The 15388-nt window shown below is 38.1% G+C and overlaps 1 protein-coding gene across 1 annotated transcript; it reads right to left on the minus strand.

The window, feature by feature from the left end:
* Nucleotides 1-844: 844 nt before the first annotated feature.
* Nucleotides 845-12247, minus strand: NCF4 (neutrophil cytosolic factor 4). The gene is made up of 10 exons (XM_040544845.1): nt 12037-12247; nt 10218-10302; nt 8713-8866; nt 8349-8419; nt 7394-7521; nt 6350-6407; nt 4605-4703; nt 3721-3851; nt 2985-3050; nt 845-2224 (listed from the first exon to the last, which is right to left on the minus strand). The coding sequence occupies exons 1-10, from the start codon at nt 12066-12068 to the stop codon at nt 1996-1998; spliced, it is 1053 nt and encodes a 350-aa protein (XP_040400779.1). The 5' UTR covers nt 12069-12247; the 3' UTR covers nt 845-1995.
* Between the last annotated feature and the right edge of the window lie 3141 nt (nt 12248-15388).

Here is a 15388-nt window from a genome sequence, read left to right on the forward strand (position 1 = left end):
TGTGTATCAATACATCATTCCATCTCCATCCTAAAACATATTGCTAAAATGCTTTTAAAGTGGGAAGTTACATTTTATAACATTTAAGTAAAATAATGTCCATTAAAACCTCCCATCGTTGGAAAAAAGAAGACAACCTATGTCTCTCATGAGTATACATTATCTAGCTTTGAAATTTAATATGTGTGGATTCTTCAGGCGGAACTTTCGTACCTGGAAAACAGATGTGTCCTGCAGCATGTTACAGCTCTTTGGAGGAGCATTTTCTTATTCAAGTCTGTACAGTATTGGTATACTGCTAAAACTATGCACTTAATGAAGTGTCAAGTCAGAAATGATTTATGGATCCTGGTATAGTAAATTATATGCTTATTTGTAAATATAAATTACTTCCATTATTGCTAACATAAATATATGCATGAATACAGGACTACAGATAATAGAAAATTAAAGATTATATATGCATAAACTTATTATACATATCAGGAAGAATAATAAAAAGAAAGGAAAAAAAAAAAAAAAAACAAGCCTAAGGGTAAGTCACCTTAAATACTTCTGTTGTTGTTGAAGATTTTGTTACCTGACAGCATTACAGGTAACATCTAAGAAAAGGAGAAAACATAATTTTGACAGTTTTTGGAGGGGTAGGTTGATTATTCATATATGGTTAGGTAACTGTTTACCAGTACTTCCAGATAATTACCGGTCTTACCTTTTGTCTGTACAAATTATAAGAGCAATTCAAGGTCAAACATTTCTTTTAGAAGTGCAATTTAATACCACCGAAACTAACAGATTAATCCAAAGCAAAATATTTGAAAACCCTTTTTAACTTCTTATTTTTACTGATTATATCTATACAGGATGGTATCCTTTTACACCATGACTGCATGGTGTTTTTAAAATAGAGTATTTTAGGTTTCATACAATTTACATAACATATACATAATTTGTAATTATAACAAGCAGAGGTAAATTTGTTCAAATAAAATGTTTTAATTGCATGACCATTAAAGAAAAGGTGGGAAGACTTTTTTTTTTTCTTTCAGTAATGAACCCCTGCTTAAGGAAAGCTGAATAAGTAACATTTGAACTCTTCTTCCAAATTCTCTCTCTTTCAAGGAAAAAAAAAACCACAAATGCATGAATTATTTCACATACACCCCCAAAAAAACGCTCTAATGAAAACTGATAAAATAAACACATACACAACTTTATTTATTGAAGAATTCAACACAGTAATTTCTTGTTCATTCTGTTTTGCAGTGAGGTGTTAGAAAGCAGAAGAAGAGAGACAGAGAATAAATTACTATTTGGATAGGGATCACAGAAATTATCCCAAAATGTGGAAACAAATAGACTGTACAGTTACAAGAAGTCTGTGAGTAGCACTGCAAGTGAACTAGATTTGATTCACTGAATTCAAAATATTGGCCAGTGGAAAGAAGAAGGCAAAAGTGGGCTGTAATTTTTTCACTGAATTAAAAAAATTTTTCTCGGTGCCTCCAGAACAAACTCTGGCTGTCCAGTCAGACTGTCATGGGACAGAAATAATTACTGCATTCATTAGCAATTGCACACAAATATTCATACCAGCAAGTGAAGAGAAAGTGATGGTGGTCTAGAGGAAAAAAAATGCTTATGAAGACATTCTAGGCAAGGAATTAGCTCTGGGAACAAGGATGGAGATTAGAGCAGGTCTTGGGGCTCAGGACACTAAACCTCTATGGCTGGCTAACACTGACTTGCTTTGTGAACATGTCCAGTGATTTTACTTCTCTATTCCTCACTTTCTATGGTCTTTATATAGCTGTCTTTATTACAGAAGAGTGCTAAAGAGACCGAGAAGCTAAGTACAGATTTTAGGCTGAAAGATAATATACTACTGTTACTCTTTTCAAGCTCACTTCAAAGGTTTGCTAAAGGAAACTGTCTGCTGAGAAGAATTACTGAAGGACAATGTAGCTACCTGCAGGAACTTCTACTCTACAGCATTCATGTTGCTCTAACTATGTGAATAGCACCCATTCCTGGACTTGTGTTGTAGACGCTGAAGTCATCTTTGTGAGTGATGTGCAACTTCCAAGGGAAGATATGCTTCTCAGAGGGCTTGCTCCTGCTCTGAGACACCATGAGCTCAACGTCCTGATCAGAGAGCAGCCGGATCAGATCACCATCAAGGTCCCGGTAATTCAGAACAATGTCATCTTGGTCAAACTCCCGCCTGGTAGAAGAAAAATTGATTGATTCCAAAATCAAGGAATGCCTGGGAGGTGATGCCTGATGAACAATATACTGGCAATCTAATTAATTCTGCTAAAAGTCACATTAAGCCTTGGGTGTTTTGGCATTATTGATACAGCTAGTACTAGAAATCATACAGCTGCATTCATGCTGTGCTGTATTTAAGCTAAGAAGCCTGTCAGAACCATCTGCAGTAACTCCATACACATAGCGTAATTACTCCGTATGATAAAATCCCCATATATACAAGTTCACTATAGTTACTCCCCAATTTTGCCTACTTATGGTTGCATTTTTTGAGAGGAGCATAGGTTAAGGAATGGAAAAATATTGACACAGGTGTTCTATTACTAATATTTGATGTTCTAATGTTTTGATGTTCAACACTAGCTTAATCTAATTCAACACTAGTTTAATGGGTGTTATAAGATGCTGTCCTGCATCCTGAAGAAGTATATTAGACAAAAGATCCTTGCTTGGGAGCATGGTTCTGATCTTAGAACAAGAAATAGAAATTTCTACCCAGCATAACTGAGTTGGAAGTACGCAGCATACAGTACTTGCTGACAATCCCAGATGGCTCTTGGCCAAGACAAATTACAAATTCTTTAGAACACTTCAAAAGAGTTTCACATTCAAAACAGGGTGATGGCCAAGTAGAATGTACAAAAGCTAGGACTGGAAGGAACTTGACAAATGTTTAAATGATATTAAATATACAACTACCTGCTTGCACTTACCTTATCAATTCCATGAGATCGTTGAATAACGGAATGCTGCTCAGGTCCTCTTCCACTGAGATATCCCTGTAACAAGAACAAATCTAATCATTACATATCATGAATAGAGAACTATTGGCATCTCTTCAGCAGTAACCTGTGTTGTGGTTTAGCCCGGCTGGCAGTCAAATACCACACAGCCGTTCGCTCACCCTCCCCCCTCCCTCTCCGGGATGGGGGAGAGAAACGGGAAAGTGAAGCCTGTGAGTTGAGATAAAGACAGTTTATTAAGACAGGGAAAAGAATAACAACAATAATAATAATAATAATAGTATTAATAGTAATAATGTGTACGAAATCAGTGATGCACAATGCAATTGCTCACCACCCGTTGACCGATGCCCAGCCTATCCCCGAGCAGCCGGCCACCCCTCCACCCCGGCTAGCCACCCCTATATATTGTTCAGCATGACGTCAGATGGTATGGAATACCCCTTTGGCCATTTGGGTCAGCTGTCCTGGGTCTGTCCCCTCCCAGCTTCTGCTGCATCCCTAGCCTGCTCGCTAGCAGGACAGAGAGAGGCTGAAAAGTCCTTGGCTTGGTGTAAGCACTGCTCTACAACAATTAAAACATCAGCATGTTATCAGCGCTCTTCTCATTCTAATCCAAAACATAGCACCCTGCCAGCTACTAGGAGGAAAATTAACTCTGTCCTAACTGAAACCAGGACAACCTGGAAGACTATTTTATTATTACCTGATAGTGCTTACTGTCTCATCATGGTAATAACAGCGCACTTTATTCAGTGTGTCTTCCTGCTGTGGTAAATCTTTTATGATTTTCACAAAAGCACATGGGAAAATCCCAGTGGTATCATTAACTGTTCCCTGGAAAGACAGGAAGGGTTGGAATGAAGAATGCCACACCATTTTGGCCACAAATTATACGTTCTGGAATTCAATTAATTTCCACGGAAACAACAGTATTTTTATTTATTTATTTTTGTTATATGCAAGAATATAAAGGCTATGGAAGTGACCTGATGCCACCTCCATAGAAAGATTATACAATTGTGTAGCCAAATAAATACAAGGCATAGGAGTGAAACTGTGTGTAAAAAATGAAAGTCAGATGGTTACTAAGAAAGGCTGTGGTCTGTGAGCAAGCAGAGATATCATATCAGCAAACACACAGTATGTTTTCCTCATCCTTTTTCAGAACACTGCTGCATTTCCTATGCTCTCTGTAATCAGGCTGACATGTGTTGTGGTATGAAGCATGAAGTATACAGCAACTCACCCTGAGGCAAGAAACCAATTAATCACTGAAATGGAGTTTCCATCTCCTTTCTGAGGCTTTTTTTTGTGTTCTAATCACTTCTAAAGAATTCAAAAACGTTCCAGTGCAAGCAAATGCAGAAGAAAACTGAAGTCTAACAGGCTGGAAGTTTGTAAGCTAAAACCATCATGGAATGAAACAATTTCAAATTTGGAGTCAAGGATTTATTCCTGACAGTAACACCTGATTGTGATACAGTCTCCTCTTGAAAGAAGGAGAAAGATCCCAAGGACTAGGATAGCCCTTCCTGCTCATGTATTTCAAGGTATGTAAATAATTCAGTACCACTATCACAGTCTTACCTCCAACCAGTCTTTGTTTACTCTGCTGAGAAGATAGATCAAGTCTCCCTTCTTAAAGCTGAGCTCTAGTTTATTGGTTCCAGAAAAATCAAATAGTGCCTATGGAAAGCAGCAACACAAATTATTAATTCATAGAATTATAAATGTGAATCTTTCTTTCAACTCTGTTCTTGAGATGCACAGAGTATAAACCAGCAAGACAGTATGCACTTTGTCATCACAGATTTACTTCTGGGGCAAGGTCATATATATGACTGGAGTCTACAGTTCTCACAATCTCTTCTCCTACTCAGCACACACAAAATTGCTTTGTGGGAGTAGTGAAAGCAATAGGATAAGCATGGCTCTGAAAGGGCTACACCTAGTAGTGGCAAGACATAGAGCACCAGAGAAATAAAGACATTGAAAACATGTAAGAGCAAGTAAGCCAAGAGAGCTGAAGACAATTGGCAACTTGAAAACATGACAACTTGAACTCCTGAGAATCGAAAAAATATGTATTATTTCTGGTTGCAGTGTTACAGCTTTCTGATTTGCTGCAAAATGTCACAAAGAGCCATAAGTCTTAGAATTGGTGTGTCCTAATTCAAGAGTAACTAACTGTTCTTTTTACATCTAGTGTTCAGGCCTGTGTGCTGAACTGAGCACTTTGGGGAAGTCTGGGAAACTCATGTGTAGTTAAAATGGAACTTAGATGCCCCCTTCAGGAAAATAAATAAATAAATAAATATTAATAATAATAAAATGGAGGTAAGCACATACTACCACCTTAACAAGATGTTCTTGAAAAATTAAAATTGCTGAGTTATCAAAAACACACATTCCCCCCATTGTCCATCAAGAACACAGCAGCCATTTAAATGCTCTTATAAAAGCAAAAATGAAAAGCTGTTCCTTATTATTCTGTGTTGAGATGGCTGTTTTGGTCTTATCAATACCAAATTTCAGAGCCTAGTAAGGCTCTCTTTACAGTTCTCCTAGTAAAAAAAAAAAAAAAAAAAAAAAAAAACAGCTATCATGCTAGTAGTTCATATGTCTATTTAATAGCCCTTTCAAAAACCTTTCGTCTACTGAAAAGTTTTGGTGGGTAGATTAAATATTAACAAAAGAATATATAAAACCCAAGAGATACACCTGATCCAAGAGCTGCTATCATCAGTGTAAAAACAAAACAACATCAAGGCAAATGCATGTTGTTTATTAACCTTACATGAAAATGTCACGTGTTCCAGAAAGTGAGTCTATGCTCAGACAAGTGTAGTGGTTACAAGGCAGTTCCACATGCTTAATAAAAATACAATTTACAGCAAAAGACAGGGTTATAGGCACTTTTCAGTAGAACCCTTATGTTACAGAAATTACTAAGATGCCTCACCTGCAGAGCTTTAATACATATGCTAAAGTCAATGAGACTGAAGCTTCCGCTTGCTTTAAATTCAGTTTATGGGTATCACTATGTGCATGTGGACCATTTGGCAGTGAGTCGTACATGTCTTTCAATTTTGAACCTACTGTCATTCTGACTTCACAATGGACCTCCTTCTTATTCATTTAAGGAGGAACAGAACACTTCCTTCCATCCCTTATTTCATTCCCTATTGTGAAAGACAATAGGTTTCCTGTGCTGATTTCACTTTCCCTTCCTTCCCCAAGCTCTAATTAGAAAAGACATCTTGATCAAAGAGATAGCAGAGCAAAACAGAATTTTCTCTCCTATCCTGTGACAGGTTGTGCAGAGTACTCACCTCAGCCCGAGGAGTTGCCACCCGGTCCAAAACAGGCAGTTCGGGTGAAATGCTTTTACTGAAGACAAAGGAGACAACAGGGAGGTATATTTGTCTTTCTAGTCATCAGAAATACTACATGATCAATACAGCATTCACATTTTCATTATATACAAGGCAGGCAAGCCGCAGATCACTGGAGGATCACTGCATGAGTGTGTGCAGCATTGAAGTAAATAGATATGGATGGAACAGCATTGCCCTAGTTCTCTGTTTCAGTGCAGAGCAGCAGCAATCTGATGATGTCTGCTGCTGAGAACAGATGCATTTTTCAATACAGCCAGTATGCCTCTTCCACAGCATTGCTCAGTCCCTTTACTCTACCTTCTGGGCAATTCGGTTTCTAGCATTTATGGCACTCTGTTCAAAATCTGCCATCACATATACATCCAGGAATGCATGCACACATGCAGGTTTTGCACAGCTTGTGATAAGTGAAAAGGAATCATGTCCATCTTTGATGTGCTGAAAGGAGAATTAATTTCTCTGAAGGGTAATGAAGTAAAATATCTACTTAGCAAAGAGGTGCCAGTGCTGGTATGTAGGATAGGCCCCTGTTTAGACAAAGGACAGGAACGAATTAAATATTCAGTTTCATTTAGTGTCTGGAACATCTCATTGATTCAGTGCCAAAATTCATGTTGACTTTAGTGGTGCAAGCCTGTGTCCTTAAGTTTGGCCTGTATATTCTTCAGATTATAATAGATATTACCATTCAAGGATTATCAACAGATAGAGTTAAAGAGCATTTTTTTAAAAAAGCAGGCTATAATTCCTCAATTTTGAATTTTCCTTTTGATGCAAATACCAGCTATGCTTTAAAAATTTTAGATTTTTGTAAGCAAGAAATAGCATGTTTTCATTCTCCCCCAGAGATGCTCATATTAGGATTTCATGGATTCACTCGGGAAACACAGTGGTGATTGTCAGCTCTCTTTTCTCACAAAACTGGACAGCATCTCTTACATCAAGCAATGCTGAAAAAAAAACATGTCAATCGCTTACACACGGCGTGTCCGTGGGCGAAGCCGTCTCAGTCTTCTAGGCACCTGTTCACTATCAAAATCTGAGTGGTAGAAGAACAGCCGTACCTCTTCATCCATCAACACCCAAGCGGGTAGGCAGAGTAGGTTCTGTGCCAAGAGCAAGTAGGAAACAGAGTAATAACAGTGGGAAAGATCAATTCTCTATTTATTTACAAGTACCAAATATGCATCTCTGACCTACAGGATCATGAAGGATATTCATTACTGCCAGAAATCTCCCTCCTCTCCCTTCTCACTCAGCAGGACAAGGCTGAACAGCTGACAGTTTCTCCTGTTTACTCTTGGAGTTGGCCAATGTATCGCTTCACTCTTTGTGCACCTGATTTACTGCAGGAGTAAATTATTCCTGGCGTTTCCCTTCAGAACATGCATGACTGTGGAAAGTGGGCAACCTTAAGTACTGAAAGACTTGACCTGTGCTTCAGACCACTACTGATTTAACATCAGGGTTTCAGTTAACCTGCACACAAATAATTTCTCTCCTTGATGTTGCTGGCTGTCTTCACCAGGGAGCAGGTATATTCAGAAGTCCATCCCACTTTGCTAGTCTCCTACGTGCACTTGCCAAACTCTGTATTCCACACTTACTTAACCCCGTATTCATGCAACATTCTAAGATTCACCATTTCCTCATACATCTTGGTTTTGTTTGTTTGTAAGGCTATCTATCCAGATATGAAGGCAGGGAGTCAGCGTTTGTGAATGCTGTACTCCAGCAGATCCCTACAGTCTGAACAATCTGGCGACTAGGACTGCAGATTGTCCCACAGTGCGGACACTGTGTCTTCCAGAAAAATGGTACAGAGAGAAGCAGGTACCCAGGGCTACATCAGTAATGTGTCTCTCAGCTGATTGCAAGGGGTAGTTTTCTACAGTGCTCAGTGCAATCTCTACCCCCAGGAAGGAAGCTTTACCTTCATGTAGACATTTAGGATAGGAATCCTGTTCTCTGCAATTTCTTTTTTGGCCCCAACATAAACCTTCCCTAGAAAACATTAAACCAGTGAAAGTTATTAAAGAAAAAATAAGAGGCTGTCACAGAAATGAAGCAATCAAAAGAAAGTAGGATCTCCAAGAAAATAGGTATTATCTGAAGGATTTTAGCTTTCTAAATAAATTTTACCACATGTGGAGCTTGACTTCTCCAGCTTCCACTGCTGGGAACTAATTCCTGTCACAGCTAGAAATCCTGTGTACTTCCATACAATGCACTCCTCTTAAGGACGGCCTGGGACTGACAAAGCTACTAATCACACAGATTTGGTACTCGCAGCTTACCTGGCAATATGGGGAGCGTGCAGGTAAAAGGGCTGTTTTTGCTCTCTGCCCCATATCTCTCCTCTAGTTTGGTGTGCAGGGCATAGAACTGACGATAGCGTCGGAAAATCAGGTATCTGCCACCACTTTTAATCTTTACTTCAATGACAAACAACTGAAACAGAGAAGGGGGACTCAGGCTGACATTCAGACTTATAAATACTTACAAGAAGAAAATGAGGCATACAGTAGGCAGTGCTCCAGTGGTGGGAATGTTATTTTAGGGGCAACGTGAAAAGCAATGCTTCAGTTAAGCATCTGCACAGTCAAGTGCTAGAAAATAACAAGTTAGCACCAGACAGTGTGGTATATGTATGGGTCCAGCTTTCCCATGGATCATGTCCCTGTGGCTGCTTTCTATCACATGATCTTAAAAGAAAACCTGGAATGACTAGATGTTACTTTGTGCTTACGTACCTTCCCTCAGAGGAGCAAAACGTATTAAGGAGGTAAATATAAATACTGCCATTTGAAATAGAATGAAGACACTAAAGAATCAAAGCCAATATTTTGTATAGTAGGATGCTTTGAACATCCATATCTATAGACAGAAGTCTAAATGAGTTGATTTTCAGACAAGAAAGCATTCATACTTCTCTTTGACTTTTAAGTACGCAATTTTAGAAATTATGGTCAATGTAATCTGACCAGAAGTAAAACCATATTAATAATAATAAAAGTAAAAATAAAAAACTTAGTCCTTTCACTTCTAATGATCTCCCTCCAACTCTGATAGTATTTGTTATCTCTCACCAAAATTGTTTTGCCCTAAAGTAGCCCCTGATTTCCAGGCACTGAACTGTGATTCATGTTGCAGCCATATCGTTTGGAAACATAAAGGCAGGGTAACAAAACTTCACTACATTCCAAAATAAAACCTGCATACTTCAGTGGGAAGCTTTTATGAGCAAAGTCTCCAGCAAAAGAAGCATAGTCTGTAGAAGCTGGACTGAGCTGGGTTCATCCAAAGCCCCTCTTCAGAAAATCTCATATTGCTTTTCCCTTCTATTCCCTTCCTGTGTGCTTTTAGATGACTCATTGTAAGATCTAAATATGACATCAAACACACACTACCTTTTGTGGAAATGGCAACATTCTAACTTGACAGTACCACAGAAAAATTAAGCCAAGACCCTGCCCTTCTACCCTCTTTGAATTCCCTTTCCCACCCTCTTCACCAAGCTTATAGCACTCTAACAGGAAATAAATCAGAAGTTAGTTAAGAATTTAGAAACCAAGCAATATTAGAGGAAACCTCTGTCAGGTTTCACCAAGTAAAATGAATGTTTAGACTAAGTTTGTGGTAGACTAACCTCCATTTCTGAAAAGTTAAGCACTGAGAAGCTTTCAGCACGGAACTACTCATTACAAAAAGCAGCTACACCAATTTAGCTGCATCTTGCTTTCCACAACCAAACCAGTTACAGATGAGAGCATATAAAGACAAGATAAGTCTCCTTTCTTACATAGTAATTAGTAAAGCCTTTCTTTTCTTCTATATCTGCAATATTGGCTGAAACAGGTACATCATCTGGAAGCTGGTCAAAATCACTGTGAAGCAAAAACAAAAGATTTAAGTTACTTGTACTGTTAGCCTTTGGAGATATCTATGCCATACATAACAAAGATTAGATGGCAACATCACATTATCTAGTGTCAAAACCAAGAGAAAACCATGGTGTCCTTCTCTTCCTTTGCGGGATGCTGAGTTCTGTAAATTCAGCACAAGCCAGGAACCTTTGTGGGAACTCTATGAGTCTGAAAAACAGCCCTACTGCTGCTGGGCTTGCTAGAATAGCAGGACTACAAAACAAAAGTTTGAGCTGGTAAGCCTTTCCTGATATATGTGATCAACCATTTATGCATTCTTAATCCTTTGTACGGCATCTAGTAGGCTTACAATTACAATTCAGTAGTACTATTTCTTATTCTTAAGAAGATTTTTATATACCGTGATTTATGCTGTTACTATTACTGTGTTACATTAGGGAATAGGAAACAGATCTGAATAAAGAGCTTGTTGTGTTACATGCTGTAGAAACTGTCAGCATAAAGGCAATTCGTACAAATGTTATATTTTGTGTGTAAAATGCATATGATGTAGTTTGTAAATATAAAATAAGAAACAACAGAAGGATAAACACAAACAGAAAAAGCAAAGAAACAAAGATATAATATTGTCCTATATCAAAACTAATGGTTCCTGCACCAGCTGTCAAAATGTTGCCAAGTTTTCTTGTAAACTTCACAGTAAGGTAGACCTTAAAGTTGTTTTGGAGAAAGAAGGAATAGCCTAGCAAATATTTACAAGTAGACCTTCCAGCCACAACAGATAACCTGAAAGAAGCACAAAGATACAAGTTTGAAAACATCAAAAGTGCATGGAGGAACACATGAAAGTGGGCAGTGTTAGAATGAGCTTTTCAGATTCTTAAAAGTGAATATGAACAGGTTGCATTTGAAGGAAAAGAGAAGGGAGGATCCCTGAAGGAACACCAAAAGAGAAGCCATATGACCAGGCTCTCACATTTCTTGTCTATATTGTCCATGCAATAAAACAGCATGGATTGGCAGATGCTTTTTCCTCTGAGACCTCCTTCTTGGCACAATATCTTTGACAAACAGAAGACATTCACCTTTGCTTCAATCTTATGTCATGTTAGAGTGCTACTTATATTAACATTTAAGTAAAAAGGATCAAGAATAAGATAGAGAGAAAAAGAAACTGCAAAAAGGATCCACTAAGGAATGCCAAGCTGGAGTAATGTTACATTTTTATGATCCTACAAAAAAACACAGCAGTTGGCTTAATTTATTCTGCTATAAGAATATCCCAAGGAGGGGTTTCCACAATGTGTAGCCTATCAGAAGGGCTGAAGTAATGATGTAAAGTCTTGCAATCACTCATTCTAGGAGGAGAATAGCATGAATCAGCACCACCCACAATACCCTAAATACCAACACTTACTGTGAAGAGGGATGTGGTTATGGAGATCTAGAAATACAACTAGTCATATCACAAACACTGATAACAAAAAAAAAAAGCGAGAGGGAATCTGTTGACAGCTATGGAGGACAACGACTCACTGTTGTCCTAGGTGGTGAACATTGCCCAGAAAAGATGAAAGAAAATCCACTCCAACTTAACAAATGTTCTGCTCCACGCTAAGAAACCTAATAGTCTGGAAGCTATGATAAAAAGCAGCCTGTTAGAACCATCAAAATTAAATGCACAGATCGTAGCAGTTACATGGAGGCTTGTGGGAGGAGGGACAGACATATTACCTCTTTTCTCGCAGCTGTCGGGGAAGAGACATGCTTTTCAGCTTCCTAAATCCAGATGGCTAAGCTCTGTTCCTCTGCTTCTTAGGCAGTTCTTGATTGAATGGGATGAGCCTGGTCAAAGCATTTCTCCCTGTGTGAATCAAGAGTCCTCTGCAAGGCCTCAGAGATCTTTTTTTCCGACGTTTCAGTGTCAGTTTCTTCTGTACTTCCCCACCCCCAAGAAATTGAGGAAGTACTAAAGAAAAAGGTCATAAAGAAAGGCTGTTTTGTGATGTCTGTCATGTATCGAAACTGCCACAGTTGTGAAATCAAAAGTCCAACAAAAAGCAGAAACTGTGAGCCATTGTCTGCCCCTGCAGAGAAATATTTGCCTCTGGAAAGCCAGTATGAGTGGACTCATCAAATTCTGTTTACCCCAGCTGTAATGACTCCAAATACACATCTACACTAACAATGCTTGTAAGCTAGGATGAATACCTCTGATCCCTTCTTAAGCCTTTGTGATTCCCAAGGATCCTCCCTTCCATGGACCAAGAGCCAGGAGTTGGAGCTAAAGAATAAATTTTCATTAGGGAACAGAAAGGATGGTCAGGAAATTCAACATTGTCAATCACATGGATACCAGGAAATCAGGTACAGGAGGTTAGGAAGTTAGTTCTGAAGGATGTAACAGTACAAGTAAAACATGAGTCCTTCAAAGAGCAGAGATCTTCTCAGTTTCATATGCTCCAAACAATCCACATTTGCCACCCACAAAGACAAGGTGGCTCACCCAAGGAGAATCCTAACTGCTCTGCCCTGTACTCAAAGGGTAGTGATATAGCACTTGTGTAACATCAGTTGAAAGTCTTTCAAGAAGAATATGAAAGGAATAAAGTGACAAGGAAACCACCATTTCCTAACACTGTGGATAAGTTGCAGCATATCTCATCTGCTTTAGTCAAAAAGCTGTCATGTGCAGTATCTTTGTCTCCACGTTTCCGTCTTTAACTCTCTTCCATTTTCATGTTTGGTACATGTTTCATTCCTTCTCATCCTTCTGCTGTCAAGCACCAAAAAAAATATATCTGAATGGAGCAAAAGTCAACCAGCATCCTTCACCATAAAATTCTATTGACAATTGTAATCATCAGACTTAAGAGTAAAGTTCATTTTACTGCATTTTAATGAAGTAAATTCTTCACCCATCTTTTTCCTGTGGAGAATGGAAGGCATTACAGAATTTGAGAGGGAGTATAGTGTCTCTTGATCAAAGAGAACAGAAGTCACAAAATTCTGTACTGTATTTTCTGAGTGATTTGCTACTCTGTGCTATCCATGAAGATTTAGCAGAGTAGTTTTAAGATGGTGATGTTGGATATAAGTATCTCCCTAGATCTTCACACTCCGCTGTGTTTTTCATTTTCTTGATGAGGCCTGCTAAATGGTCAGTTCTCATGTAACCTGAAGGCAGACTCATTATTCTCTTTCCTTTGCCTTGAATGAGTGTGATCATAACAAAGTTTTCTAACTGCAATCTTCTTGCTTTCTCTTGACATTCGGAAAGAAATAATAAAAGATCATCTTCACCAGAACTCTTAATCACGAGATCAGTATATATGAACTCATGAAAATTCAGAGGGGCCCTCCTGGTGTGCAAAAAGATTGTGGAAGGCACAAGAACCAGGTAAACTTTAACAGAAGAGAAAGGTGGGAGTGATGCTTTTAAGATCACTATTCATATTAGATGGATATCATAGTTTTGACAAGAAAATCATAAAAGGATATCCTAATCTTTTCAAATCTCTTGGAAGATAACCTAGATATAATGCAGATACATCTTTTAAGAGACAGTGCAAAAATACTTTCCCAGTGTTTTTCTCTTTCCAAGACATGGTTTTCAAAGAACAGGTTGATAGACAACCTCATAGATAAATTGTCTATGCAACTGCTTTGCTGAGTAAAAGAAACAAATTGATTGAAGTTCTTCGATCGCACTTCTGTTTACTAGAGATTGTAACCAGTAATAACACTGTTCTGATAGAATAATGGTAAACTTGCTGTGAAAGTTCCTGATCTGCAAATATTTTCTTGTTCTGAACTAAAACAAGTCAAAGATCTTGTTTTCTGAATAAAAGGCAGATTACCACCTCAGAAAACTGGATAGCTGACTTATCCATGTGTAAGAGAAAATAGGCATCCAGGTGCAAGAAATACTAATTAATTAATTATGGGAGACTACTAAGAAAATCCTCAGATGACTGAATTATGAGCTTGTGCTGACATAATTACATGTTTTTTCCCAGTTCAGCACCTACTATATTATTTTGGCTGTGCATGCCTGTGAACTGTGGAATTGTGGTCTTCTGTCTGATGTACATGTTGTTAGAATATAATTCTATAAGGATACATAAACACCTTGGAAGTCCAAGATTATCACCTATAACCAAACACCCAGAACAAACATGGAATATGGGAAGGTAGTTCCAAATCACTAAAGATACATGAACCACTAATCAAAGGAACATAATAAAATTCCTCAGCTGAATCAATTCTGATGACAGCACTACATACCACGTCTACTAGAGCAGCAGCTACTGTATAATTTTGACTGTGCACACCACTAAGCTCTAGAAAAATAAGTTCTGTCTGATGCACCCATTCCTAGAAAAGTACTGCATAATTACATTCAATCACTAGTCATAGAGTGAATTTGTTAAGTAACTGAATAAAATGAACAAGAATAATACTGCTGAAAGATGTCTGGTCTCATCACGTAATAATCTGTAAAGGAAAGTATATTGCACTAAACACTGCAAGGGAGCTGAACATCAAACAGAAACACAAGCAGCAGAGTTGGCTTGCACAACACTTTCATTAACCTACTGTTTTCAGAGGATATGTGGAATATTTGTTTCTGTAGCACATGCAGCATTAGCTGTTGAATGTCTTTTCTTCTGTGGTTGCCTGATGCTGAGCTGTAACTGATCACACTGATTTGGGAAAAAGTGATTTGGAGTTATATTCCATTTTCCATTCATATTACACACCTATACAGATTTTGCTTTTATGGCTACCATCAGCTTTACAGAAGGCTTTGATATACATTCACAATATTTTCAAATACAGTCATGCTTAAACTCCATATCATGTTAGCACATTAATATTGAATTATGTCTCTGCAAAACTTTTTAATGAAAGTTACATAAAATAAGCTACTCATGTCTGCCTTGTAATTGTCAATGTTCTTTTGCAGGTAGTGTTACAAAATCCTTAAAAGATAGCTGGTACAGTGGCAAGTAACAAGATTCTCTTTCTTGAGTATATGCTTTGAAGACAGATGAAAACAAACCCATCATAAACCAAACCAAAC

The sequence above is a fragment of the Cygnus olor genome, chromosome 1, assembly GCF_009769625.2.
Source record: "Cygnus olor isolate bCygOlo1 chromosome 1, bCygOlo1.pri.v2, whole genome shotgun sequence".
Lineage (NCBI taxonomy): Eukaryota > Metazoa > Chordata > Aves > Anseriformes > Anatidae > Cygnus > Cygnus olor.